Source organism: Leopardus geoffroyi, chromosome B4, assembly GCF_018350155.1.
Source record: "Leopardus geoffroyi isolate Oge1 chromosome B4, O.geoffroyi_Oge1_pat1.0, whole genome shotgun sequence".
Taxonomy (NCBI): domain Eukaryota; kingdom Metazoa; phylum Chordata; class Mammalia; order Carnivora; family Felidae; genus Leopardus; species Leopardus geoffroyi.
The window spans coordinates 26,289,930-26,317,112 of record NC_059341.1 but is presented as its reverse complement, the minus strand read 5'-3'; the positions used below and the strand labels follow the sequence as shown (position 1 = coordinate 26,317,112).

The 27,183-nt window shown below is 35.9% G+C and overlaps 1 protein-coding gene across 10 annotated transcripts in view; it reads right to left on the bottom strand.

The window, feature by feature from the left end:
* WAC (WW domain containing adaptor with coiled-coil) overlaps positions 1–27,183 on the bottom strand; it is an 87,295-nt gene that overhangs the window by 18,284 nt on the left and 41,828 nt on the right. For 7 of the 10 annotated variants that reach the window (XM_045465782.1, XM_045465785.1, XM_045465786.1 and 4 more), the window contains exons 4-7: positions 18,685–18,791; positions 13,040–13,155; positions 12,364–12,476; positions 7,783–8,091 (exon numbers count right to left, since the gene is read on the bottom strand). In XM_045465782.1, the coding sequence (XP_045321738.1) occupies positions 7,783–8,091; positions 12,364–12,476; positions 13,040–13,155; positions 18,685–18,791 (645 nt within the window). The remainder of the gene's footprint in view (positions 1–7,782; positions 8,092–12,363; positions 12,477–13,039; positions 13,156–18,684; positions 18,792–27,183) is intronic. The other 3 variants (XM_045465789.1, XM_045465787.1, XM_045465788.1) reach the window with 1 other exon arrangement.

Genomic DNA, 27,183 nt, shown 5'->3' with positions numbered 1-27,183 from the left:
CTCTCTCTGCTCCTCCCCCCCCACTCGTGCTCTCTCTCTCTAAAAATAAACATTAAAAAAATTTTTTTTTAAATATCACAAAAGGTATTGGTTGGGTACCTTTCCTCTGAGTTCTGACTGTCCTAACACAGATCTATCATATTACTCAGCATCTTCTATTATATAGTTTATTATCTTTATGTTTCCCTCCTATTAGAACTTGAACTCCTTCAAGAGAGGAATTTTGTTGTATTTACTTCTGTAGCCCTGGTACAAAAATAGGACTTGGCAACAAGATGGCATCAACAAGTATTTGTTGAATGGGTGCCTGATTCTGTCATTAAGGCCCAGGTCCACATACATGTGCTCTCCCTCTCCCTCTTAACCTCTAGGTGTAGAACTTATGATAATGGGGTGGAAAGCCTAAGGTCTCCAAACAGCCAATTAACGGCTTACTTTATGCTATTTTCAAAACAGGGATTAACAGTATACAGTCTTAGAGATAAATTTAACTTATTTAAACTTATCTTAAATAATCTTACATTCGGGCACCAGGCTGGCTCAGTCGTTAAGCATCGGACTTCGGTTCAGGTCACGATCTCACAGTTCATGGGTTTGAGTCCTACATGGTGTGAGCTCATGTTCCCCTTCAGGTAGAAGGAACACAAGCCCCACTTCTCTTTCTCTGTCTCCCTCTGCCCTCCTGGGATTCTCTCTCTCTCTCGTGCGCACTCTCTCTGTGTCTCTCAAAAATATCTTATACTCAATCGCTTTTTTAAAAAAATATAAGAAAGGAAACAAAACTATTTGGAACAGTCATCAAATATAGTTTTTTCTATATAGACGTTTAATTTTCTTAAGTTTTATTTAAGTAATCTCTACACCTCATTTAGGGCTTGAACTTACAACCCTGAGATCAAGAATTGCAAGCTCTTCCAACTGAGCCAGCCAGGTGCCCTCAGGTATTTAATTGTAATTAACATTTCTATGAGACCTTTTAATCTGGAATTTAATCTGTTAGGAAGTAAGGCTGATATACTTAATAACATGCTCATTACAAGTGTGTATCAAACATAAATAAAAAACTATTTTGCATTACAAAGCCATTCCTATAGGCTTTCACTTTTAAAGAGTATCAGCCTCTAGTCTCATTCCTTTAAAAGCAAACTTTCCCAAGCATTCAAACCAACCTAGGTTCCTTTGAGCATTTTTTTAGTCTCTTCCCAAAGCTGTTTTAAACTTAAATAAATTAAGTCACTTTCCCATCTGATATTTCTATGATTTACAGATCTCTAACCAATTATATTCACTTTAATATGAGCCTTAAAATAAGTATGTTATCCTCTGATTTTAACTTCTGTATATATGCATTGACAAAACCTTTTTCTTTCCCTTTATGCCTGTAACTATGAATTATTCATTTATATTTCCAACGCTTACCAGTAGGGGGCGAAACCTACTAAAGACTAAACTGCACATACAAATCACACAGAAATCTGTTACTATACTCTGAGTTGTTAAGGTTAAAAGTAACATTCACCTCTTCTAATTCTAGGCACCCATTCAAAATATCCAAGAGCATAAACCAAAGTCAAAATCTATTTCTGACCTACATTTTTCTGGTATGCCAAGTAATTCCTTTTTGAACTACACAGTATGATCTAAACAGATACAGCACTTAAAGAGTAAAAGGTACTATATTGCATTTCTGAACATTAATCTCCTATGATGTCTGGACAGTTGCTGTAATGCCACCCCACCAGGACATGCGAACAAGCACAAACCACCGATGCAACAAGGGCAGTCTGTTTTGTCCTATTTTGTAGTAGTGGTGTGACACTGAAAATTACAATATGGAGAAGTTGCAAAGGAAACAAAGTATTCAAGCATAGTAGAATAAGAAAACAAAACAAAACTGTGAAGTAGCTTGTTGACAGCAATATAATCTGTGACTTTCATTTATTTTTACTTTGGTAACTCATGAATACTTTAAATCATCTATCCATCCACTAAGGTACTTAAGTATGGTGTTGATGTGAAATGTATTAGGATATATTTTTGCAACTTGCTTTTTTATTCAACTGAGAAAATCTTTAGGCTAACAGATATAAAGGATAAACATTTTAAAACTTTTAACAGATTTTATTAAAATGACTCCTGCAATAACCAACTTACATATTCCCACCGATTGTGCTTCCCCACATTCAACTGTTAACTGTCACTAATCTTAAGGATGCAAAATCTCATTTTACTCTCCAATTTGTATTGACAAAGCTTTCTCTTGAAAATGTTTATGCTGTTAAAATACATACAATATAAAATTTACCACTTTAACCATTTCTAGGTTTACAATTCAGTGGCATTAAGTATATACATTGTTGTGCAATGTAAACATCACCACTATTCATCTCTAGAACTTTTCCATCTCTCCAAACAGAAATTCTGTAACCAATTAAACAAGGATTCCTCACCATCCTGCTCCCTAGAAGTCACTATTCTACTTTCTGTCTCTGAATTTGCTCACTCTGAGTACCACATAGAAGCGGAATCACAAGCATCTGTCCTTTTGGGTCTGGCTTATTTCACTTAGCATAAGGTCTTCAAGGTTCATCCATGTTGCAGCATGTGTCATAAATTCCTTCCTTTTTCAGGGTAACACTGCATGTGTCACACGTTTTGTTTATCCTGTTTCAGCTGATGGACACTTGGACTGTTTCCACCTTTTGGCTACTGTAAAGAATACTGGTAAGAACAACGTCCATGTATTAATACCTGTTTGATTCCCTTTTACTTCTCTTGGCTATGTACCTAAGCACAGAATTGGCTGATCCTACGGTAATTCCAGGTTTTGTTTTTTTGAGGAAACACTGTATCCCAAAGGAGCTGCATCATTTTGCAATCTTACAGGAAATGTACATGGGGTCTAATTTTTTCCACATCCTCAAAAACACTTATTTTCATTGCTGTTTTTATAGTAGTCATCCTATGGGTGTGAACTATGTATTTCACTGTGCTGAATGCCTTTTCAGCTTACTGACTGGCCACTAGAACATCTACCTTGGAGAAACATCTATTCAAATCCTTTGCCCATATTTGAACCAAGTTGTTTCATTTAATTGTTCAGTTACAGGATTTCATATATTCTGGACATTAATTCTGTATCAGACATATGATTTACAATTTACTTCCTCTCATTCTGTGGGTTGTTTTTTCACTCTAGAGTGTCCTCTGATGCACAAGTTTTTCATTTTGATGAAGTCCAATTTATTTTATTTTGTTGCCTGTGCTTTTTGTGTCATAGTTAAGAAATCACCACCAAATCAAATGTCCTAAAGATTTTCACCTGTTTTCTTCCGAGAGTTTTATAGTTTTAGCTCCTAGGTTTAAGGTCTCTGATCCATTAAGTTAATTTTTTATAACTGTAAGCCAAGGCTGGCAATTTTAAATTCCTCTTCTATAACTGCCTGTTCATATCCATTGCTCATTTGTCTTACGTGTTCAAATCTATCAACATTTTTTTCAAAGGCAAATGCATTTTGGGTCTTGATTTAAAAAGTCCTCCCCTACCTCTCAAATTAAAACTGTATTTTCTAATATTCTTTCATCACAGATACTGCATTTCTCCTGCCCCACTGTTCAAAGTGCCATCTTAGGTTGACTAACATCATTTTAAACTTATTGATTAAAACAGACTAAATTCTTCCACTAATGTATTCAGTTATTCAACAAAATTTGAGTAACTCTATGGCCAGTCTTATTAATTTTCATGAATAGTTATTAATCCTAAAAGTTATTATAAAGCAAAGCAACTCAGGGCTGAAGGTGGCCCACTACAGCTGGTTAATGACCAACTGAAGTCTTCAGGTTCATTCAGGTTTCACACTGACTACAGATACCATCAAAACACAAAAGGGAAATTTATTCCAAGTGACTAACTCACCTCATGTTAATGAAGGACTAATCTCCCCTCCCATTAGATTAAGAGTGTGGAACCAAGTAAATGGTTAGATATGCTAATCTCCTAAAAGCTATCTTGTAAATCACTGAATAGATCTGCTTCTGTGGCCATTTTGCTTTACTTTTCAAGCTTATCTATGTTAATAAATCAAAACTCTAAATTACTAAATAAGAAACTTCATAATTAAGGTCATTAAACTCCTCTGGACTGGCAGTTATTTGGCCAAAGCAAAGGTCTCTTGCCCATTTTGTCGTGTCACAAATCCAGAAGGGAGGGCAGAGTTAGGACCGATTTAGAATGGTCAATAGGGTACCAACCGATAAAAATCAAATTTTAGGTTTTTAAGCACATCACTATCTCTGTTACTTTGTTATACGGTTGTTCAGGAGAGTAATCTTGCCAGTAGATGTTCAAATGTTACCCTAGCAACAGATACAGATCTAAAAGAAGATACACGACCTTGTTTCACTCTACTGAACACCAGGATTGTTCCCTATAAAACGGGAGCTTCAGATTCTCCACACTCTGGCTTCTCAAGCAAGCATTTGAATTTATCTTGGGCTCTTTTTCTCAAAAGGCACACTGGCATTTTGGCATCTAAATCTATTGCTGGTATCTTTTAATTAGATTCACAACAAATACAGAATACTTTATTTCTGCAAATACATTTTTTAAAACATGACCACTGCAGGTGTTTCCCCAACCTTTAACACACTCATTACCCTTCTTTCAAGTATTTATCCTTCTACAACAAATATTTACTGACTGCCTATTATTTTGTCAAGAACTAGAGACAGAGCAGTGGTAAACAAAACAAAGACCTTGCTCTTGTATTACTTAATACAGCACCCTACCACTGATATCCCTAGATAGAGCTTAGCTATACATACTATCAGCACTTATTACCAAGAGTCCAAAGAGTCTGATCTTACCAGAACCATCAACCTCCCAATATAAATTTATTTGTTAGGGCAAATCCAAACAAGGAAATCACTGTATTGATGAGAAGAGTCAATAGGAAGCTTAACTTAAATAACATGGATGTCTCCATTAAGGAAAAAAATATATTTCAAATTAATGAGCAGTTCACAAATTTAGACTAAGTGCTAAACAATCTGAAAAGATCCAAATAGTCATATAAGAATATTGTCTTCAATTCGGAGGCAAGGAGTACCTGCAAAGATTATACGATTTTCCCTCTATCATAGTCAATTCCAAAGTAATCAAGGTTCTTCCTATAATATCTACGATTTGTCAGGAATTTTGAGTTACTGGAGTCCAAATTAATATAGATTTGTGTCTTTCATTACCTACAGTTTTAATGGAAACAATGGCGAAGCTGCCTCTAACAGCAGGTGGCAACATTCAGGCTCTTCTTAGCTAAGAGATACACCACCTTCCCGTATAATTATGTTTTAAGGAATAAACTAAATTGTATGATAAACACTTAGCCCCAAACCTGGTACACAGTTAATTTTTAATGATGTTTAAAACGTTTGTCAGGAATGGTGCTTACAGCATGGAGGGAGAGGGCAGAAGGTGAAACAAGTTCAACATGCAATTAACATCTAACCCTAAACAGTTTAATTAAAGGAACTAAAATTAAAATGTGTAAGTGCTGTAATAAATAAAAGCACCCGATGTTTGGGAAACACAGAGACTGGGAAAGGTTAACGGACATTGAGAACCCAATGACATTAGAGCTGGCTCTTAAAGAAAGAGTACTGAGTTCAACAGGATGGAACGGAAGAACAAACATGTTCTTCTTTTAAGCAAAGGCTCAAAACACGAAAGAATGTAACATGCCCTAAGAAATGTACAAGTTTGCAAAAGATGAATTATGGGGAATGGTGGAGATCAAGCCAGTCAGACAGGCGGCAACCAGACTATCAAGTACTTGCTATGATCATCTTACTAAAAAGTATGGACTTTATCCTGTGGATAATGGAAAACTATTACAAAATTTTAAACAAAGAAGTTAACACAATCCAACCTAAATTTTATGATGATGCCACCATAAGTCTGGGTAGAAGGAAGCAGAGCGGTTATCAGATAGTTATTTCAAAAGAGATGCCCTGAGTTTCAATAACGGTAGTAACAATAACCAGAGAAAGGATATATATATATACACACACATAAGATACAGAAGGCAGAATCCAGGATTTGTCAATAGACAGGTAAGGGTAGGTGCAGATGAACCTTGTTGAAGAACAAGGAATAGCTGGGAGAATAGTGTAGTTACTCACTGAGAACCTAAGAATAAATTGTGGGGAAAGGGAGGAATCTGGGACACATACATGCAGTAGGAGTTAGAAATAAAGATTTGGGAGTCACCTTTGTAGACAAAGCAGCCACAAGAACAACTGTTCAGCAAAAGAGAACATGCTGAGCAAGAAAAAAGAACAAACCACAGGAAAAGGCTGAACGATACCGATATTTAAGGAGGGCAAAGAGAATTAGTAAATTGAAGAGTGGCAGTATCCCAGAAGCTAAGGAAAGAAAGAATTTCAAAAGGGAGGTAAGAGCTAAGAAGTAAGTGTTAAATGAACAAGAGAGGAAATGAGACAAAGACTTTTTAAAGGCCACAGGATTTTAACTGACAGGATTTTAAAATAAAATTTCTGTGACCAAATAATCAAAATTATAAACCATTAACATCCTTTAGAAAGTTCTATCACATTAACAATTACTGCATTAATTCAGATTTCATCTCTCAAGAATTCTCTTCACCAACTTAATTCTGCATCAAGGTAAATAGGACTTACACCATCTTAGGGGAATCTGACATTTGGAACAACCTGCTTAAGGTTTAATGTATTAAAAAGACTATACGATAAAAGTCTGTGGCTTAATACGTAACCACTACTACAAGAGAAATTCAAGTAACATGCATAAAAGGAAACAAGAAGCAAAAGAAACCGAACTATGAGAACCCTTTGTCAACAAATTAATGTGAAATAACGAATCGGGTAATAGATTAAAAGCTTAAAGACTCATCAGATCCATGTAGCATCTCCCAAACTCATAGGACGTTTAAAAGTTTCTCAATAGTTACTGATGCTAATCTGCCAATTAGTCTGCTAATGGGTCTTGCCTATAATTTACTTCCTTAATGCCTTTTAATTGCCTTTATTTCTTAAAACGCGTTATTACGTGTGAAGTTTAGTAGAACTGTGGTCCACGCAGATATAATTATCTCAGTGCTCTGCTTCTGTTGTGTGTTACCTCCCAAGTAGTTGTTGCCACAATTTTTCTCTTAACTCTTTTAACAAGCTACGGTTATCAGCACTGAGTTGTATAAAAAACACAATTTGGGTTGCAAAGTTCAACTTCTACTCTTCAGATTAAAGTTCTAATTCAGACATTAAGACTCTATCTTATGGCCCATGACACAGTTTTCTAATTCACAAATTAAAACCAATAGTTGCACGGTATGCAGAAATAACAAGCTTTAAAATGTCTATTCATATTATATTCATATTAAATTTTAATTAACAGAAAATTGAGACCATATCTGAACTAAACCATCATGACAATTATTACAAAACCTGAAAATTATACAAATATGAAGGGACAGTCCTTTGACTTTGAGAAGTTATTTAAACCATTACTGTTATAAATTAAGCACTTGACTTCAAAGTGTCGAAGGCAAAAAACAGTGCAAAAGCTTCATAATTAAAAAGTAAAAGAAAAAGCTAAATATGGCTAACTCTAGACCTAAAACTATGCAGTAACATTCTAAAAGACTTTTAAAGAGTCTTATTCAAGCTAATGGAGATAATGTAATATAATCAAAAACTCAGAAACTATAGTTCAACGTGCATCATCTAGTAATAATGGCATACCTTTTCTTTCTGTTTTCTGTGCAGGGACAGAAGATGTGGGTGTAGGCAGTTTTGATAAAGTAGATGCTCCATTAGCATCAAATGATTTCTTTGGCTGGTGATCAGACTGTAGCGTAAATGGACTAGAAGGAAGAGTGCTTGGGGTAGCAGTTGGATGAACCACTGGTTTGATGGGGTGCTGTACTGGCGTAGAACTACTGTGAGTCTCTGCTCTTGGCAGTCTGTAGTCTCTGTCATTGTGTCTGCTTGTTTGAGACAAAATATTCTGTGGGAGCAAACTACTGGCATCACTGGAATGCTTGTCTTCCACTTTAGTTCACAGTTCGAAAAAAGAGATGTTGGAATGACGGAAGGGGGAAGAAAAAAGATTACGTTAGAATCCTGTCTTTAACATCAGCTAATTTAGCAACATACCTGTACTTGTATCTTGATATAAAACTGCAAGCCCAGTTAGTATCTGCAGTTTTACCACTAGCATATATAAAAATCCGAATACTGAAAGAGAGAAATTTTAGCTCAATTGTAATTAAGCATTAATCTATACTCAGATTTCAAGTGGGCTACTAGTTTCGGGCGATTCTTTAGAACCACACCACAGTTCACACAAAACATGGAAAAAAATAAATATATGGAGTTATAACATTTTACTCAAATGAAAACCTTTTTAAAAATTTTAAAATAGAAAAGGGAAATGGTCCATTCCTTTAAAATATGGACCACAGGTTCTAATAATTGAATTATCCACAGTGGTTCAACTGCAAAGGAATATTAGCTTTATTAGCCTGATTGTTCTGAATAGTAAAGTAGCTAACTAGTGGTCTCTAAAATAGTTTGTGCTAGGGCTTAAATGACCTTATTTTGGGATGGCTGAATTTATGATGTACTGTGCTTTCAAAACATAAATCAGTTCATATTTTTAATAATGCTAATAATACCATTTAGTTATAAACTCAAGTTATAGATAATGCTATCTGAAAATACAAAGCCTGCATCTGGCAGCACAGTCAGAAAATTCTACTCGCTATTTACCAGTTCTATTAAAAACATCTCCTTCCGATTTAAAGTCACAAAAATATTTAAACCTCAGAAATATTCTACTTCCAAAAAAGAGTACAAGGAAAATTTCATGATAACAAAATTTGGATTTATCAAAAATTCTATAGCCAAAATTCTAATAATCTAATTTATAACTAAAAAATTAAGCAACTTTCAAGTAGAGAAACATCTTAAGATTCAAGCACATATGCAGTAATATTACCAAAGGATGCCCTCCCTGTTGAATATTTTAGTTTTTTTCCAATTCGTGGTTCCTCTGAGTCTAGAGATCAAGACAGTGCAAAGAAGGAAGTATACTGAAACTACAAGTCAGTTTCCAAATCTTCAGTGCACAACTCCTACGTGTTACACTAAACAAAATGCACTGGGTACTGCCAAAAAAACCTTCAGTTGTACGAAAACACAAAGTCTTTTGACTTAATAAATGAAATTCAATGTTGTAAGTTACACATATATTAACCTTAGCAAAAAAAAAAAAAAAAAAAATGAACACACAGATTGAGCTATCAGAGCAGAATACAAACATCTGTTGCATGATATTAACTCATCATTAAACCATCAACTTGCATGCAGCACACGAAACTTAAGAAATTTTGTTCTAGAATGTCTTCCTGGGAAGAATACCGCTACAATAGAAACTTTTCGGGACAGATAAAACAAATAACACCATGCCCAATTCCCCCTAATCATGTCACTTGATTACCAAGAACTTTTTTTTCCTGGACACCAACAAAAGTCCCTTTCAGTTCTGTATGACTGGAGTCAAAGTACAACAAGCAAATGCATTCAGATGAAAATTAAAGCTGATACTTCTTCACTTGTAAGCTTTAGGGGAAAAAATGGCAGCAGGATTACAGGAGCTAAGGAAGTAGCAGCTGCAACAACTTTCTATTATTCACAACTCTAGACAAAACAGTTAACGCAATGACTCTGCTTGCACACCCCCCACAACAAAGACATTTGGCAAATGTCTGCAGACATTTTTGGTTGTCACGACTGGGGAGAGAGGAGGTGTGCTACTGGTATCCAGCAAGTAGAGGCCAGGCACAGTATACAGGTATGGAGGACGGCGTCCCACAACAAAGAATCTCCCAAGCCAAAATGTCATCGGTGCTACTGTTGAGAAACCCCAAATTAAGGTTTCTCTAAGCACACAGAAATCATTCTATGAGGCACAGATTAAAGACAATGAAAACCTAGCAGCAGTAATGTCAAATTAAAAATTTTATCCAGAAAGTTTTCAATGTCAAGTTCTGGATAACATTATTTGCTATAGTGCAAAAAACAAATCTATTTTCTACCTTGATGTCTTTACATATAAAACCTTTCCATCTTGCCCCGCCTCGCCCCACACATTTTATTGGCATTTATGAACTACAAAGCTTTAGGCCTTATCCTATATGAACACCAATACACTGGACATATGGGAAAGTTGCCAACATTTTTTGGATAGACCAAGTTAAGCACTGAAATGGCATAATGACTTCATTACTACCACACTTAAGTACAAATCAGTTGATCAATTAAGGAAAAATAAAAGGAGAAAGTCAAGGTTTTTCTCAAACATTACTTAAAACTGAAAAGGTGTGACTCACGATTGTATTTCAACACAAAGTCAGACCTACTGACTCATCATTTGCACTTCGAGGAATTTGGCTGAGGAAGTAATAATAGGAATCGCAGCACTGTTGACATTAGGAAAAGGCAAAAAACCACCTAAGTATCTTATTTATATATGAGGGCACAACCAAAAATGGAAAACCATGCAGCCAATTTAACACATATGGATTTATAAACTGACACAGAAACATTTCCTTGAAATACTACTGAACAAAAGATTAAAAGCAGTAACATATCATCCTATATATATATACATATACATATATATATATATATGTAGTTTTTATAAACCTTTGTAAGCATACAGAAAAAAAGTATAACCCCAAATGTTCCTGGCTGATGGAATTTAAAACCGACCCCTCTAATTTTTTAACAATAAACATGCCTCACTTGTGAAGTTATGGAAAAAAAGGACAAAACTATTTCATCTTTGAAAGAAAAAGCACACAATTTAAAAACTGATTTTATTTCCTTAAAGGTGGTTTATTAAAAAGACAAAAAAATAACATTTTCACTTCCATCATTATTTGCATCAGCTCTTTAACTACTTCTCTCATGTACTCTACCTCAAGGGAGGAAAAGAGACTTAACTGATAAGAGTATTTTGGAAAGAACAAAGCAGACACACTACGCTCTGTTTTCCTATCCGGGAACCATGAGCCACTGAGAGGCCTGCCCCAATATCTTAATAAAGTTATTATTTTTACACCCATTTGCCACTCCTTCTCCATACCTCCTAATATCCCTTTTTCTGCAGTTTGTTCGGGAGGCCCATAAGCAGGGTGCTATTTTTTTTAACCTGGAAAGAAAAACCTTTATCTCATTTTTGATTGTTTGCCAGAAGTCAGTTACTTAAGGTAGTAAGTGAAATGGACCTAGAACCCAAGCCTTCTGTCTCAAAATACAATTGTTTTAATTTTACTTCAGTACTTTAAGTCATTGTTCTCTGAGAACTAAGTACAATTTCACGAATATAAAAAAATTAAATGTTCCAAGGAATGTAAATTAAACATTCAGTGCTGAAGAACTGTTAACTATCTGTTTCACCTTAAAGTTTTTCCCATCAAAAAATCAGCATCCTCTGCTGAGACCAAACACATCCCCTACATAAGTTACAGGAGGAAGATTCAAATGCTTAAGTCCAAGAATTTCCAGAACACATCTTTTTAAGATTCTTCTCAAAATTTCAAATTTGACAAAGAGCCTAAAAATTCTACAGTGGCATTTAAATTCTATTCCAGGCAAGGGAAGCCACAGGGAATAGACTACCACTAGTAAAAAGCTTCAAATTCAAACTCAATTTGAATTAAGAAATAAAAGTATAGGACTCATACTGTCCCACTTAGACATAATCTGACCTCAAAAAATATTAAGGTATGCCCACATTATGGAGATGTTATACAGATCTAGGATTATGACAAAATCAGTATCCAGCTATGAGGATAAAAAAGTTACTCCCTGATAAACACAAAGCACCGATATTTGGATGTCACGATCTGTGTGTGGCCACAAATCAATAATTAGATGGAAACACTGAGTTTTGGAAGGGATTTCACTGTCCAGTTTAATAGGACACAATTCAGCAAAGGTGAAAAAACACAAAACTCCTGCCTTAAAAAGCAGTCAGTCCACATTATGAAATTTTATTTCTCACCAATTCAGCTGCATTATAGCCATTATAAGTAGTGATGAATACATAGATGTACTATTCCTCTGTGCACCCTTTTTCTTTTCAGCAATCAAAATGGTGGAGGTTAAGGGGACAGATCTGACATAAAAGAAACCCTGTATGTTACTATTATTTTAGTTTACATATGTAAACAGTTATGCATACAGAGATAAATACATGATCTATAGGAGTGAATCAAACATTATACTGTTGCAAAGACAATAATTAATACTTACTTCCACTGGCAAACCCACTAGTGGCTGTTGCTTGCATCACCTCCCTTCTGTAATCCCTATCTTTTGGGAAGCTATTAACTGCCATCTTGTTTGCTTCTTTTTGTCTCTGTTCTCTAAAAATAAAACATGGATAAACCCATAAAAATAATATCAAGTACAATGAGTTTACATGTGCCACTTCTCAACAAATGGTCAAAACAAAATGGTATATGGAAAATAAAAGAACTGAACACAGCCATACTATCAAGTGGTGTGGAAGATGAGAGAGACATAGCTAACAGAACATTAATGTTTCTCAGTGATGGCAATATTATAGCCAATTATTTATATGCCATTAACCCTACAACCAAAACTCTCCAATATTAATTCTACATGTATGAAGGAAACATATTATCCTTTAAGAATTATAAAGATCTCTATTACAAATTGTAAGACACATAAATACAGAATATAAAATTATAATTAAATATACTGTTTACAAAGTCCTTGGGGACAGCTGCTTATCTGTCCAAGTTATTTTTTTTATTTTAAGAGAAATTATAGAAAACACAATGGGCCAACTCCTATAACTAAAGAGGAGAACGAGGAGTTTCACTATAAGAAATCTAAACTCAGAATGTTCTAAGATATTAACTTGTAGAATCAAGAAGAATTATTTTTCAATAAGAGCAAATACCTTTCAAGCCACTCTTTTGGTTTTTCCCATTGTGAAACTTCTGTTCGACAATTGTAGTAGTATTTTTTCCCAGAAGAGCTAATATGCTCAGACCAGTCATCTGCAGAATCATAAGGCTTAAAAATACATTTTTACAAGTTAGAAAATGTTAATGCTAATCAATCAATATCAAGAATGCCAAAGGTTTTCAAAGCATATATATGGAAAAAGACTATGAAACAAAGGGATCTTGACCTAGAATGTAATTCTCTGTATATATATCTTAGGAAACCTTGGTCTACTGAAAACCATCAAAAATAACAATAGAAAATCCTATAAAATTAAACAGATTACATTAGATTAGGCACAGAATAAGAAACGCAAAATTAACACATCTTGACTGTAGAAAAGCATTACAAAAAGTTCCCCATTATTGTAATTTTAATTGCTGAAATCGAGTCACATGGCAGCAGGAGGGAGAGTGTTTTAGAAAACCCACTCAACTGACTGATTTGATGACAGGACAGTGCAGCAGTTCTAAACTCATTATGGCACAACAGTACTCACATACAATGTAAGAGAGAACATCCTGCCTATATTAACTTACTTAGTGGAAAAAAAAGGCACAAAATTAAAAAAAAAATGTAAACACAGCTTTGTGCTATAAATTTGTTTCACCTTCAAAATCCATGAGATGGGCCAAGTGTTAGCTAAACCTTGTCTAATACACAGGGTCAGCAGCATCACTCATTTCCCTGTAACAAAAACCAGCCTTTCAAAAATTCTCACATTCTCTAGGTATTTTATAGATACTGTTAAATTAAAAAGAAATTAGAAAAGTCTAAAAGGAGGCCCCATTTCCATGGAACTGATCTCAAAAAGTATGAAGTCTAAGTGCCTGCACTGGCCCCAGGAAAATTGGATAGGTTTCCAAGTGTACTTCTAGATGAAGTTGACTATTTTCTCAAAGGAGCTTTGAGATCAAAATGAAACAATGTCATACTTTGGTAGTCCACACTTCTTCTGGGCTCACAGGTGTAAAGTGAACAATTTTAAAGCTTGAGGAACAAAACTCTCATGCCCTGCTTTAATTTCTCTAGGAAATAAGCCTAGAGAACTTACAAGTTGTCCATAGGTCACAAAACTAATTGTGACAGAAAAAAGGGTCAACACCTGTTTCTGGATGCCCATTATTTCCACCAAATCAACTCCAATTCTAAATAGGTCACAATAATTTTGAGGGTAGATGAAAAAATATTGCAGATTCTGCCACATTTATGCTCTTGGGAGTATGCTCCCCAAAAATGAAGCTACTGGAAATCACCCATGTGCCTCCAAACTTCTGATACCAGTGGAAAGTTAACTCTCAATCCTTCTAGTTTCCAGAAGTAGCCTACAAGTACCAAGCTGCAGGAACCCAACCATGGGAGATTGAATGCAGAGCAGATGTGAAGTTCTAGGTATCTTCTATTAAGACAAGCGTTAAAGAGATAATTCGATTCTATTTTTTTGTTTTATAGTTATTTTTCATAAAAACATTACATACGCTAACATTTAAGGGTTTACAATTGACCAATTTAAAAATTATTTTTCATATTTATCAACTTTTAATTTTTAATATGGCAAATACTGATAGAAGATAAACAAAGGCTCTCAAAACTCATGAATGTAGAAAGATCTTGAGAAAGAATGAAAACAAGCACTTAACGAATAGTACTAAACAGTTAGTACTCCATAGGCACCATCTGTTCTCCAATTCAAAATGTCTTTTACCTCTTATGCAAACACTGCTTTTCTCTTTTTAAAAAAGCATATCCCTTTCTACTGTCTTTCTTGGAATACAGAATCCCACTACTTCTTCCCCAAGTGAGACCATGGGAAAGAAATGGTTAATCTTGGAATTAACCTACAAATGGTTATTAAGGAACAGTTCACTGAACAACAACATCGAAGATGGCATTTACTGTAACAAAAGAATTTCATGGAGTCCTAAGAATTCTCTGATAAATTTCTAATTTTTAAAAAATTAAGCTGTGGGGCGCCTGGGTGGCTCGGTCGGTTAAGCATCCGACTTCGGCTCAGGTCATGATCTCACGGTCCGTGAGTTCGAGCCCAATGTCGGGCTCTAGGCTGATGGCTCAGAGCCAGGAGCCTGCTTGGGATTCTGTGTCTCCCTCTCTCTCTGCCCCTCCCCTGTTCATGCTCTGTCTCTCTCTGTCTCAAAAATAAATATGCAGAAGATACTTAAGCCCTAACAGTAGAGCTGATATATAAATGCAAAGTCATCTAGGACCGAATTCAAACTAGGACTGAATCCCTAGCAAATCAAAATTGGTGGATAGGCAGAAGGGAAGATACCAATTATGTATTTAAATGGGAATAATTTTTTTTTCTAAATGAAGCAATTTAGAGGCCTCTTAAAAATCACAGATACTCATAACTAATCTAAAATAATCTACATGAGGTAAATCCTATTATGATTTAGATTAGGGAGCAGGACGCATTCAAAAAGCTTTTTTCCTAGTTACCATGGGCTGGGTTCTGTGTTAAACCACAATAAATGTTCATCATCACAGGACATGTGAGCATCTTAATCTAATACTGAAAAAATAAGACAACTTCAATTTGATTTTCAACAGTTTATAAATATAAATCACCCAACAATAAAATGTCTTTGTAGATAACTAAATAAGATTTTCAAAGACAGATTTAAAACGTGAAAACTTCGAAGAGAAAAAAGAACTACTTTTTTAAAAAGTTATTCCATATTGTGTTGACCTAAGTTACCTAATATTCATCTTTTCTTCCATTATGAAAATATTAAAGACTAATTTTATGTTTTACTTTCTACTCAAAAACTTCCATTAGAAGTGATTTGAAGAGAAAGTCAGTTTACAACTAAGTAACATGCAGAAGTTTCAAAAGCTAACTTCTCAGGTAAGATTAAATTTATACTTTATAAAACATGTGTCATGCCCACTGGGTACATTATAATAAAAAAGACACCTGCTTGGAGATTAATTATATACCTATAGTTGAAATTTACCAGAAGGGAAATCCTGATTCTGAAAACATGTAACACTTAATTCATTCCATTTCAGTACAGTCTTTAGCATCCACCCACATAATGAAATCCCCTAACATGATTTGGGTTGATCAAACTTCTGATTGCTCATTGTCATCTTGGAAATCAAAATAACCAGAATTAGTTTTCCTTGAATTAAAGATTCTGTTTAAACTAATGTCCACATGGCCTGCCACTGTAACTGTCAGCAAATACCAAATCAGAATTGTGAGTGATAAATGGAACTTTAAGTTATTGCTTGTTACTTTGTAAATTAATGGAGCCATTTTCCACAAAAAAGATTCATCCTAAAATCCTGACTATACACCTTAATGGAAATGACTCCTCACAAGTAGTTTGGTAAACACCGGTTAAGGTTTACCAAGCTGTTGTCTCAGTCTCGACACCACACTCCTACTAAATTTTTTTTTTTAATGTTTATTTATTTTTGACAGAGAGAGACAGAGCATGAGCAGGCGAGGGGCAGAGAGAGAGGGAGACACAGAATCCGAAGCAGGCTCCAGGCTCTGAGCTGTCAGCACAGAGCCTGACGCAGGGCTCGAACTCACGAGCTGTGAGATCATGACCTGAGCTGAAGTCGGATGCTCAACCGACTGAGCCACCCAGGCACCCCAACACCAACACTTCTATGCTGTTCTGTAATACTGCAAATTACATTCTATTTAGTCACCTGGCTTCCCGTTAGATTCTGCCAACAGTAGGCACTGGAACAGGACTGAAAGGCAGGAGAAAGGAGAAGCCTAGCAGCCACAGCTGGCTCCAGTTTCTGGCTCTCTGCTGTCTGAAACCAGAACTAGCTTCATACCACTGAGGTTCTAACCAGATCTCTGCAGGACTCCTCCTCTAAACTACTAGGTTCTAATAACCACAACGTCTTCTTACTGTACTCTGGCCCTAATGGTGATTACTATAGATGCAATAGCTGAATGTTCCTTTTTGTTTCTTCAGTCCTCAAAAGCATGCAGTATCTGCTTAATCCTATATATAAAATTCTTTGCACTATTAAATTTTCTGTGCTGAAATATCCAGTATTGTTTTGTTCGCCTACCTGGACCCTGACTAATACAATATTTAAAACCATTCTAAATCTACCTTTATGAAAATACTACCATCTATGTTTCGACTTTCTGCAGAAATGTACTATCCACACGGCTTCAACAAGGGACAAGAAATAATCCCAAGCACCTTTCAATGCTGATTAAGTCATGATGATCACCAAAGCAAAATCTGTTGGATTCAACCTCCACTTCTATAGTCTTCTAGTTGTTCTTTCCTTCCTAGATTTTCCAAGGTACTACCGGATAGAATTTTTTAAATTGCAAGTATGAGGTTACTTCACCAATTCTATGCTTCAATAGCTCTCCACTGCCTTTCTATAAAATTCATATTCCTTGGTGAGATATATTTTTTTTTGTGATCTGGCTCCCACTCACGTCTGTAACCTGAACTCTTGCCATTCTTTCACACTACCAAATCCTTGCCGTTCTCCAAATACACTGGGCTATCTCACACTTCACTGTCTTTGTAGATGCTGTTCCCTTTGCATAGCACACAAATTCCAGACCTCTTCAACTGGCTAAGTTCTATTCAATCTGCTCAGTAGTGTTATTTGTACTTTAATATCTTACTCTCATCCAAGCTGGGAGTTCTCCTTCTGAGTGCTCCCAAAGCAACTTTAACTCACACTGTTTAAAAAAAAAAAATTTTTTTTAAGGTTTATTCATTTCTCAGAGACAGAGAGAGAGACAGACTGTGAGCAGGGGAGGGGCAGAGAGAGAGGGAGACACAGAATCCAAAGCAGGCTCCAGGCTCTGAGCTGTCCACACAGAGCCTGATGCGGGGCCCGAACTCACAGACTGTGAGATCACGACCTGAGCCAAAGTCGGACGCCCAACCGACTGAGCCACCCAGGCACCCCTAACACACACTGTTGTAACTGTTCACTCTTCAGTTTTCACCACAGGTCCAAAAGTTCCTTTAGGATGGGCCACATTTTCTTAGTACTATATAGCTACAACCTAGCATATGCTTGGCAACTTTTGTAAAATGGACTTTAAAAAATACAAGCTGAGTTATTACTTCAGTTTAGAAATATCTAAAATTCCTGACTTAAATTCCCTTGAGGACAGGAATCTTTGCATCACTAGTGTTTAGTACAGTGTGTAACACAGGAGATGCTCTTAACAGATGTTGTAAGATGTGTACATATTATAGAAGGAGAACAAGCTCAAGTTAAACCACTTTAGGTAACTATAGAAGTTTCATAATCTACAGATCTTTATATCTCAGATATTGCAACAGTAGATTTTGCTCTGTACAGTAAAAAAGTGAAGAAATATCAAAGTGGTGTCTCCCAAGTATTCTCAATTCTACTAAAAGGTAAGCTCATTACTTCAAATACGTTTTTAAAAAGGTCAACACTTACTTAAAAAAAAAAAAAAAGACATTAGATTTAACAACAACAACAACAACAACAACAAAAGACTTGGTTGAAGGGGTGGAGAGTGGAGGTGGGTAGGGCAATAAATGGAACAAACAGAAAAAACCCAAAAACCAAAAGTGAGCATGTTTATATACTTACTGTGTCTGAAGTTTTGCTTGGATTATTGCTTGGATTAGAAGAATGTGAATTTGAACTATGAAGAGCACTGTGGTTGTGTGAATTTTCTTGTGGAGAGTAACTGGTCCCTTAAAAGAAATAAAGAGCAAAGTGAATTATAAATCATATTTCATGTTTAATTTCAACTGGTTTCTACCATACTACAGATCACCGTGTAACCCTAAATCATTTTACATAAGCATCAGGAATATATACATATTCATACTTCTTGCAATATTAAGCATTTGTGAGCCAACTAAAGATGTGGCTTGAAGAGCATGTATCTTACATGGCTGACAGCCTAAGGAAAAATGTTAACTATATTTAGATGAGCAAAACCTAATCTATATCATTTCTGGCAACTTGTTTTTGTTTTTTTTTTTTTAAATAAGTTATATCAGGGAAAGACAGAAACACAACCACACATAAAGAAAAAAGTCACAAAATTTCAAGCGATACACAACTAAAAGTCACAAATATCCAATATGTTTTTGCAATTATTTTTAAATTTCTTTTTAAAAATATTTTTGAACATTTACGTATTACTGAGAGAGAGAGTACACACACAAGTGGAGGGAGGGGCAGAGAGAGGGAGAAGCAGGCTTCACACTGTGAGCACAGAGCCCGATGTGGGGATGTAGGGCTCAAATTCAAGAACCGCAAGATCATGACCTGAGCCAAAATCAAGAGTCAGATGCTTAACTGACAAGCCACCCAGGCACCCCTATTTTTCAATTTCTTAAATAGCTCCTACAACTTTATTTTAAAGAGTTCTGCCAATTTTTTAACTAAAACAATATCAAGAAAACTAAATCTTAGGGAAAGTACTTCCCTTTCAAGATGGTGAAATGTTATCAAGTCCCCTAATAACAGGACCAACTCTACCTAAGAATGGTTTTTAAAGTAATTCATAAGTTTTATGAATAAACCACACATCTCAGAGACCATCAGAGATGATAAGTGTTCACAGTCTGTAAAAAAAAAAAAAAAAAAAAAAAAAAGAGGGGCACCGGGGTGGCTCAGTCGGTTAAGCGTCCAACTTCGGCTCAGGTTATGATCTCACGAGTCATGAGTTCTAGCCCTGCGTTGGGCTCTGTGCTGACAGCTCAGAGCCTGGAAGTGCTTCAGATTCTGTGTCTCCCCCTCTCTCTGCCTCTCCCCTCTTGCTCTCACTCTCAAAAATAAATAGTAAAAAAAAAAAAAAAAAAAAATTTTAAAGCCAAGGTATAAAAACATAGACTTGTAAAAACGCTGGTAAGGATATGAAAAGGTTCATCATAAAAGTCTAATTGCTAGTATTTCAAATTTCATTCCACATGTTTATTTTTCAGCAACAAGGTACCATAATTCAACTTTTGTTAAAAAAAAAAAAAAAAAAAAAAAAGAAAAACAACTACGCTGTCAATGGTATGGAGGGTACCCTATAATGAACAAAAAAGTGGAAAGAGTAATTTAAATGGATGACTGGTCTAGGAATTAGCACTTAGAACCAGAGTTGTTATTAGTAGAAATAATTAAGAATTAACTATATCAGCAGAGGAAACTAGGTGGATAAGAAAGTGAACTGGGGACAGAAGGGGACTATAAAGTTTTAAGATACTCAAGTGGAAGTGGTCAGCAGATCTACACAGAACCAGGAATTCAGAAGGGGATCTGGAAGTCTCCTCCATTAGAAGTGAAAGGTAGGAGACTCTAACTTTACCTTGCATGATAATATAAACAAGCACTATGAGCTTGGAATGAAGTAAGAATATGGCAAGAGTAAAGGCAATGACCAACACTTAACCTTGGATAAGGGCCAGTTTGCAAGGGATGCCAGAAGCAGATCCAAAGACCCAAAAAAGCTAGTGAAGTGACAAAAGAGGGTTACTTAAGAACCTGGCAAAACAGAGGTGGTATAACAGGAAATTTCTCAACAAGGCTACTGCTTGATAGACTTCTTCATCTACTTGTTTTTAATTTTTTTCTTGCTGTATGGAATGTGTTTATATAAAACACCCTAAACTTTAATACAGTTGGCTAAACATTCTTCAATAAACAACGTAAAACACAATCAAGACGAAATCAGTCAAGATTAATTCAGTGTGCAGAAAAGTTATCAGAGCCGGGCTAAGACTGCTATCCTTAGAAAAGCCCGCTTACACAGTTGGCCTTTGGCTCACATGTGGGAACCTAGATTTCTGGAGAGTTCCCACAACAGCTGACAGTTGCTCACTGGCTCTAAGCTGTTTGTGCATGCAATATGGTTTATGCTTAACATATGCTTTCCTATTGGGAATCCAGATTTTTGGTACGTGCTAGGGAGAGGTGCCTATGTAACGACAAGCCAAATCCAGTAAAAATCTTGGGTACTAATTCTCTAATAAACCTCCCGTGTAGTCAACATTTCACATGTATTGTCACAATTCACTGCTGAAGGAACGAAGAAGTATGTCTTGTCTGACTCTACTGGAAGAAGACTCTTGGAGGCCCACACCTGGTCTCCTCCAGGCTTTACTCTGCATACCTTTTCCCTTAGCTGACTATGCTTTGTATCTTTTCACAATAATAGGTCATAGCCAGGGTAGTAATTACACACTGGGTCCTGTGAGCCTCTTAGACAATCACCAAGTCCCAACACACTCAGTTACAAAGAAAAGGCAATACTCCCAGGTTTTTAAGAAAATCAGATCTATGCCAAATTTTGCACTCTTTAGAACTCTTATTTTAAAGTCAGGTTTACAAATAAAAAGCAGAATAATACACACTTGGAATGTCATATTTATACATCCCTAGTAGAGTTGAGATTCCCATTGAAATTTCCAAAGATATGTTGAAAATAAAGAAAATCAAGGCCAATTTTAAAGACTGAAAAGAATCCTAGAATAATCCTTTAAGAAGCCTGTGTTAGATGCCCTGACATTTACTTGTATATATTCTTAAGCAAGACAATCTATGCTTAAATCTATGAAATAAAAGACCCAAATTAAAGATTTGTTGAGAAGACATGATAAGTGAAGTACTCTATAAACGTAAGGTATATTTGGAGTGCCTGCATGGCTCAGCTGGTTAAGCATCTGACTTGGTTTCAGCTCAGGTCAGGATCTCAGTTTCATGGGTTTTGGCTCCACGGTGACAGCGCTGAGCCTGCTTGGGATGCTCTCTCTCACCCTGTCTCTGTCCCTCCCCCACCTGTGCTATCTCAGTCTCTCTCAAAATAAACAAACTTCAAAAAAATAAACATAAGGTATATTAGGAATGAGGTCTACTGACTGAGCCTCCCATGAGGTTAAAATCCACGAATCTACTCCACTTTAATGTTATTCTTACTATCAACAAAAATTCAAAAATTGACAACCACCCAATTAGCTAAGCTCTCGCCTCTGAAGAAACAGTGTACTTTCCACAAGTCTGACACAGATGGTATCAGAGAGCTTTCAGGCCTGGTGTATGTGTTTTCAGAGGGCGTAACATAATCGTCAAAAACGCCAAGTACAGAGGCACACCAGTCTAAGACTTTAGAGAGAAGAGAAAACTGAATCAGCTGTTAAGAGAGAAGGCACTTTCAGAGACAGGAGCTTTTTCAATAGGGATTAGAGTCTACATCCTGTGAAACAGATTTATCTAGACCACTTAGCAAAACAACTGAAACTTAGAAGTGAGAAGCAAGATTAAGACACAGATATTTTAGTAAGAGACTAAAAATAAACTGACATTCTTAAAGAGAATTCAAAACTAAGTAAAAGAGGTTTTTATAAAAAGCATGATATGATATGGTAGGCAATAAATCCGTACATTCTAGCCAGAAGGGTGTGCTTAAGAACTTAAGGCAGGGCAGATTTGCTTCTGAATAACATGATTATATTAAGTTAAAACTAACTCTCTATAATAAAAGCTACAATTTATATTATCTTCTAATGCAGTTTTGGGGGGTATGCCATTTGAGTCTTCATTTCTCCATGTAGTTCTTTCCAAACTGAAGTAACACCCAAGTAGAAAAGTATAGTGATGATACACACCCAGCATCAGAGTTAATGGTGATGGTGGTTATGATTTTCAGAGCTACATTTGCCATACCTATACAAAAAGTGCTACATCACAAAATTTCTTCTAAATCTTTTATCTTAAAAATTCACATGAGTTTTTGTATACTGCCCTACAATGAGTTTGTGTATTTTAGAGTAAGAACACAAGTTTTCCGTTGTTTTTTAATGTGTATTTGTTTTTGAAAGAGAGCGAGCGAGCAAGCAAGCAGGGAAGGTACACAGAAAGGGGGACAGAGGATGCGATGTCGGCTCCACACTGACAGCAGAGAGCCCAATGCAGGGTTTGAACGCATGAACCAAGCTGAAGTCGGACACTCAACCGACAGAGCCACCTAGGTTCCCCAGAACACAAATTTTTATTAGTAGGTTGCAGAATCTAAGACTGAGAGAAAAAAATAAGTGATTTGTGGATGGCAATATATCCAAAGATGCATAAAACTTGAACTCAGAATTTTAATACTATATCCACTGACTATACAAGTGCACAAAGGAAGATTATATGCTGGTGAGGAAAAAAATGCGTATACACATACATACACTTATATATATAATAATTAATATAATATATAAATATACATATAAAGCCGGTTAAAGACAGTCTCATAGATGCTGTCTGGCCCAGGAAAATAATAGAAGCAAAAGCTGTTTATATGGTCTGGTACCCTTTATGGTCTCTGTATATTTAAAAACAAATTTTTTTTAATGTTTATTTATTTTTGAGAGAGACAGAGTGTGAATAGAGGAGGGGCAGAGAGAGAGGGGGAGACACAGAATCTGAAGCAGGCTCCAGGCTCTGAACTGACAGCACAGAGCCCGATGAGGGGCTCGAACTCACCATCAGTGAGATCATGACCTGAGCTGAAGTCAGATGCTTAACCAACTGAGCCACCCAGGCTCCCCAATGCTCTCTGTATATTACCAAAAAAGGGCTCACTACTTAAAAAATCTGAGAAAGGTAGTATTTATGGATAAGCGGGATAAAATCAACTTTAAACGATAGCGTAAAAAATTAAAAGTGCGGACTGGTGAAGCAAGTCTTAAAGACCTCTAAGAAAAGGATATTACTGAGATTTAGGTTTAAAGGTAGGGTGGGGAGTGGAATAAAGGGGTTATAGGTCTATGTTTAAGCAAAGGCAGAAATGAAACAGAGATGTACTAACATGATTAGATGCTAATGTCAGACTAGAATCCAGGTATCAGCAAAATACAACCTGCTGGATATAAGTTTTCATCAATAGTTTTATCAGAACACAGTGAGAGCCAACCATTTAAGTATTACCTATGGCTACTGTTTCTCTTTTAATTGTAATAATGACTGTGAGACCTACGATACTAAAATATTGCTAGATTGGGCGTTAATCTAAGATAAAGTAAGGGTGCCTGCGTAGAGGAAAAACAGCAGGTATAAACTTCTATATGATCAAACAAGGCTGGGAAATGCAACCAGCTTTTCAAAAAGTGAAACAACAGTTTTCATTCTACTTAGGGATAAATATCACAGCATTTGTATCCTTATTCAGAACAACCGTTATCAGATCCTCAGACTTAGAAATTAAGTCTTAATGCCTTCAACAAATAACTGGAATGGGTAAGGTATACCTAGAATGCTAAATGCAAGATTTCAACCACCCTAAACTGCTATTCAAACTAATAAAAGCAGATAGTAAGTATGCCTGAATAAGGTTCAGCAGATCTCAAACTTTAGTATATTAAAAAAATATAGATTTCAAGGTTGAATGTCACAAAGATTCTGATTCATGGTATATGGGATGAGACCCCCAAGACATAAATTTTTCATAAGAGGGTTTTAATATGGTCAGTATCCAGGCCACACTTTTATTTTAAATGCTCTACTGCCTTCCACTGTCTTCAGTCTTCCTTTGAACAGTTCAAAGAAAGAGGCCACAAACAGTTAAAAATAAGGAGATTTTTAGAAGGAAAGCCACACCTATAATGAGTAATTTTACCATAACATGACAAATATTTTCCTGAAAAACCTTAAATTCTGCAAACTCACACTAAAAATAAGTCTTATGGGAAAAATAGAATAAGAGCAAATCACTCAAAATTATGCAACTTTATTACAACCAGAGCATAAACAAAAACTTGAATAGCACAGGCAAGCAGCTCAGCACGGTTGTAGATTGTTTCAGGGGATATTAAAAACGCAAAAAAAATTAGGAAAGAAATGCAGCTTGCTGAGGCTGAGAACAGAGAAGTGAAGTTCTGAGCATTGAGGCTACAGTTAAAATGGACAGAGAAGAAAGTGCAACTTGCCACAGACAGGGAGCCATGAAGGCTGGGGGAGTAGACTTGACTTTAGGGGTCTTGCCTGTGCAGCAGCTGGTTGAGGGCTTTATCCTTTCTATTTGAAGGTCATAACCTACTCCTGCTATTCTGATTCTCCCTGCCTAGAAAAAAAAAATTTCACATATGAACGAACACAGTTTCAGTTTATATTGATGTCATTCTCCAATTTACTACTTGTACACGAGCTCAACGGTGGTGGAAAAGCAAAATGTAGCTAATCAGACTACGTTTCTCGGTGAGGGTGGAAATGAATAAGATAATGTGTTGACAACAGGCTTGCACTGGACAGTCCCCTGTAGTTGAGTTACTCCTTCGAGATCTGTGTTATACAAGTGATAGTTCACTAGGCCACACATAGCTGTTGAGCACTTGAAATGTGGCTACTCTAAATTGAAATCCGCTGTGTGTACAAAACACACACTGGATTCAAAGACTCAATACAAAAAATATAAAATAGCACAATTAATATTTTCATATGGATTACATAATGACCTGTTTTCGATATGTTGGGTTAAATAGTATATATGATTAAAATTAACGTCAGATGTTGGCTGGTAGAATAAAACTGCATACATGGCTCACTGGACAGCACCGTTCTAGATGAAGGTACCCACTGACAATTAGTGAAAGAGGGCCAGAGATGCCTAGTGTACAGAGGCCATTTCTCAAAGATCTGTCCCATCTAAAAAATTAGCTTATAATTAGCTAAGCCTAGAACCTAATTCTGCTTAACACAATATGCAAATTTTTCTAGAAATTTAGATTGTACTGTACTTAGTTCTGTTTCAAACTCTTACCAAGATGCTCACCACTTTGAAAAACTTCATCACCAACAACATCATACAACATACCTGCTGTTGTATCTATCACAAACAAATGATATCAAAGAGATTCCTTTGTTAAGAGTAAGGACCAAAAATTAAACTAGCAGAGATAAATGAAAGATGCAGCTTTCACTGAATTTCATTAATAATGCTTGTTTTAAAAGCAGTACTGCTATCCTTTATGTTTATCCCAAATGAATATGCTACCTATTTTTCTGCACAGTGATACAAACTACTTTGTGAAAAGTATGTATTACATACTTCCTTTAGAACTACCCACATCTTTCTACTCTAACATGTGTAGGTAACATATTATTTATATTTACCTACAGTCTAGAAATGGAATTTTACAACATATTTTAAGGGAAGGTGTACATGCAAAAGAACAAAGTTGAGTTCTACCCCAATGTTTATAGCAGCACTTTCAACAATAGCCAAATTATGGAAAGAGCCTAAATGTCCATCAACTGATGAATGGATAAAGAAATTGTGGTTTATATACACAATGAATTACTACGTGGCAATGAGAAAAGAATGAGATATGGCCTTTTGTAGCAACGTGGATGGACTGGAGAGTATTATGCTAAGTGAAGTAAGTCATACAGAGAAAGACAGATACCATATGTTTTCACTCTTATGTGGATCCTGAGAAACTTACCAGAAGACCATGGGGGAGGGGAAGAAAAAAAAAAGTTAGAGAGGGAGGGAGCCAAAACATAAGAGACTCTTAAAAACTGAGAACAAACTGAGGGTTGATGGGGGGTGGGAGGGAGGGAGGGAAGGGTGAGTGATGGGTGTTGAGGAGGGCACCTGTTGGGATGAGCACTGGGTGTTGTATGGAAACCAATTTGACAATAAATTTCATATTAAAAAAAAAGAACTACCCACATCTTTCTTACTCTAACGTGTAGGTAACATATTTATATTTACCTACAGACTAGAAATGGAATTTTACAACATATTTTAAGGGAAGGTGTACATGCAAAAGAATAAAGTTGAGTTGGACTCCTTCCTCACCCCATACATACATTATACACTATACATACGTATAATACAAAATGAATCACAGACCTAAATGTAAGAGATGAAACTAAAACTGTTATAAGTAAATATAAGCTCGAATCATCACCAAAAGTACAAGTGAAAAAAGAAAAAATATAAATTAAACTCTGCCAAAATTTAAAGCTTTTGTGCTCCAAAGGACACCATCAAGGAAGTGAAAAGTCAATCCACAGAATGGGAAAACATATTTGCAAATCATATATATGCAAAGGACATTTACCTAGATCTACTAGTAGGAACTCTTACAACTCAATAAAAGA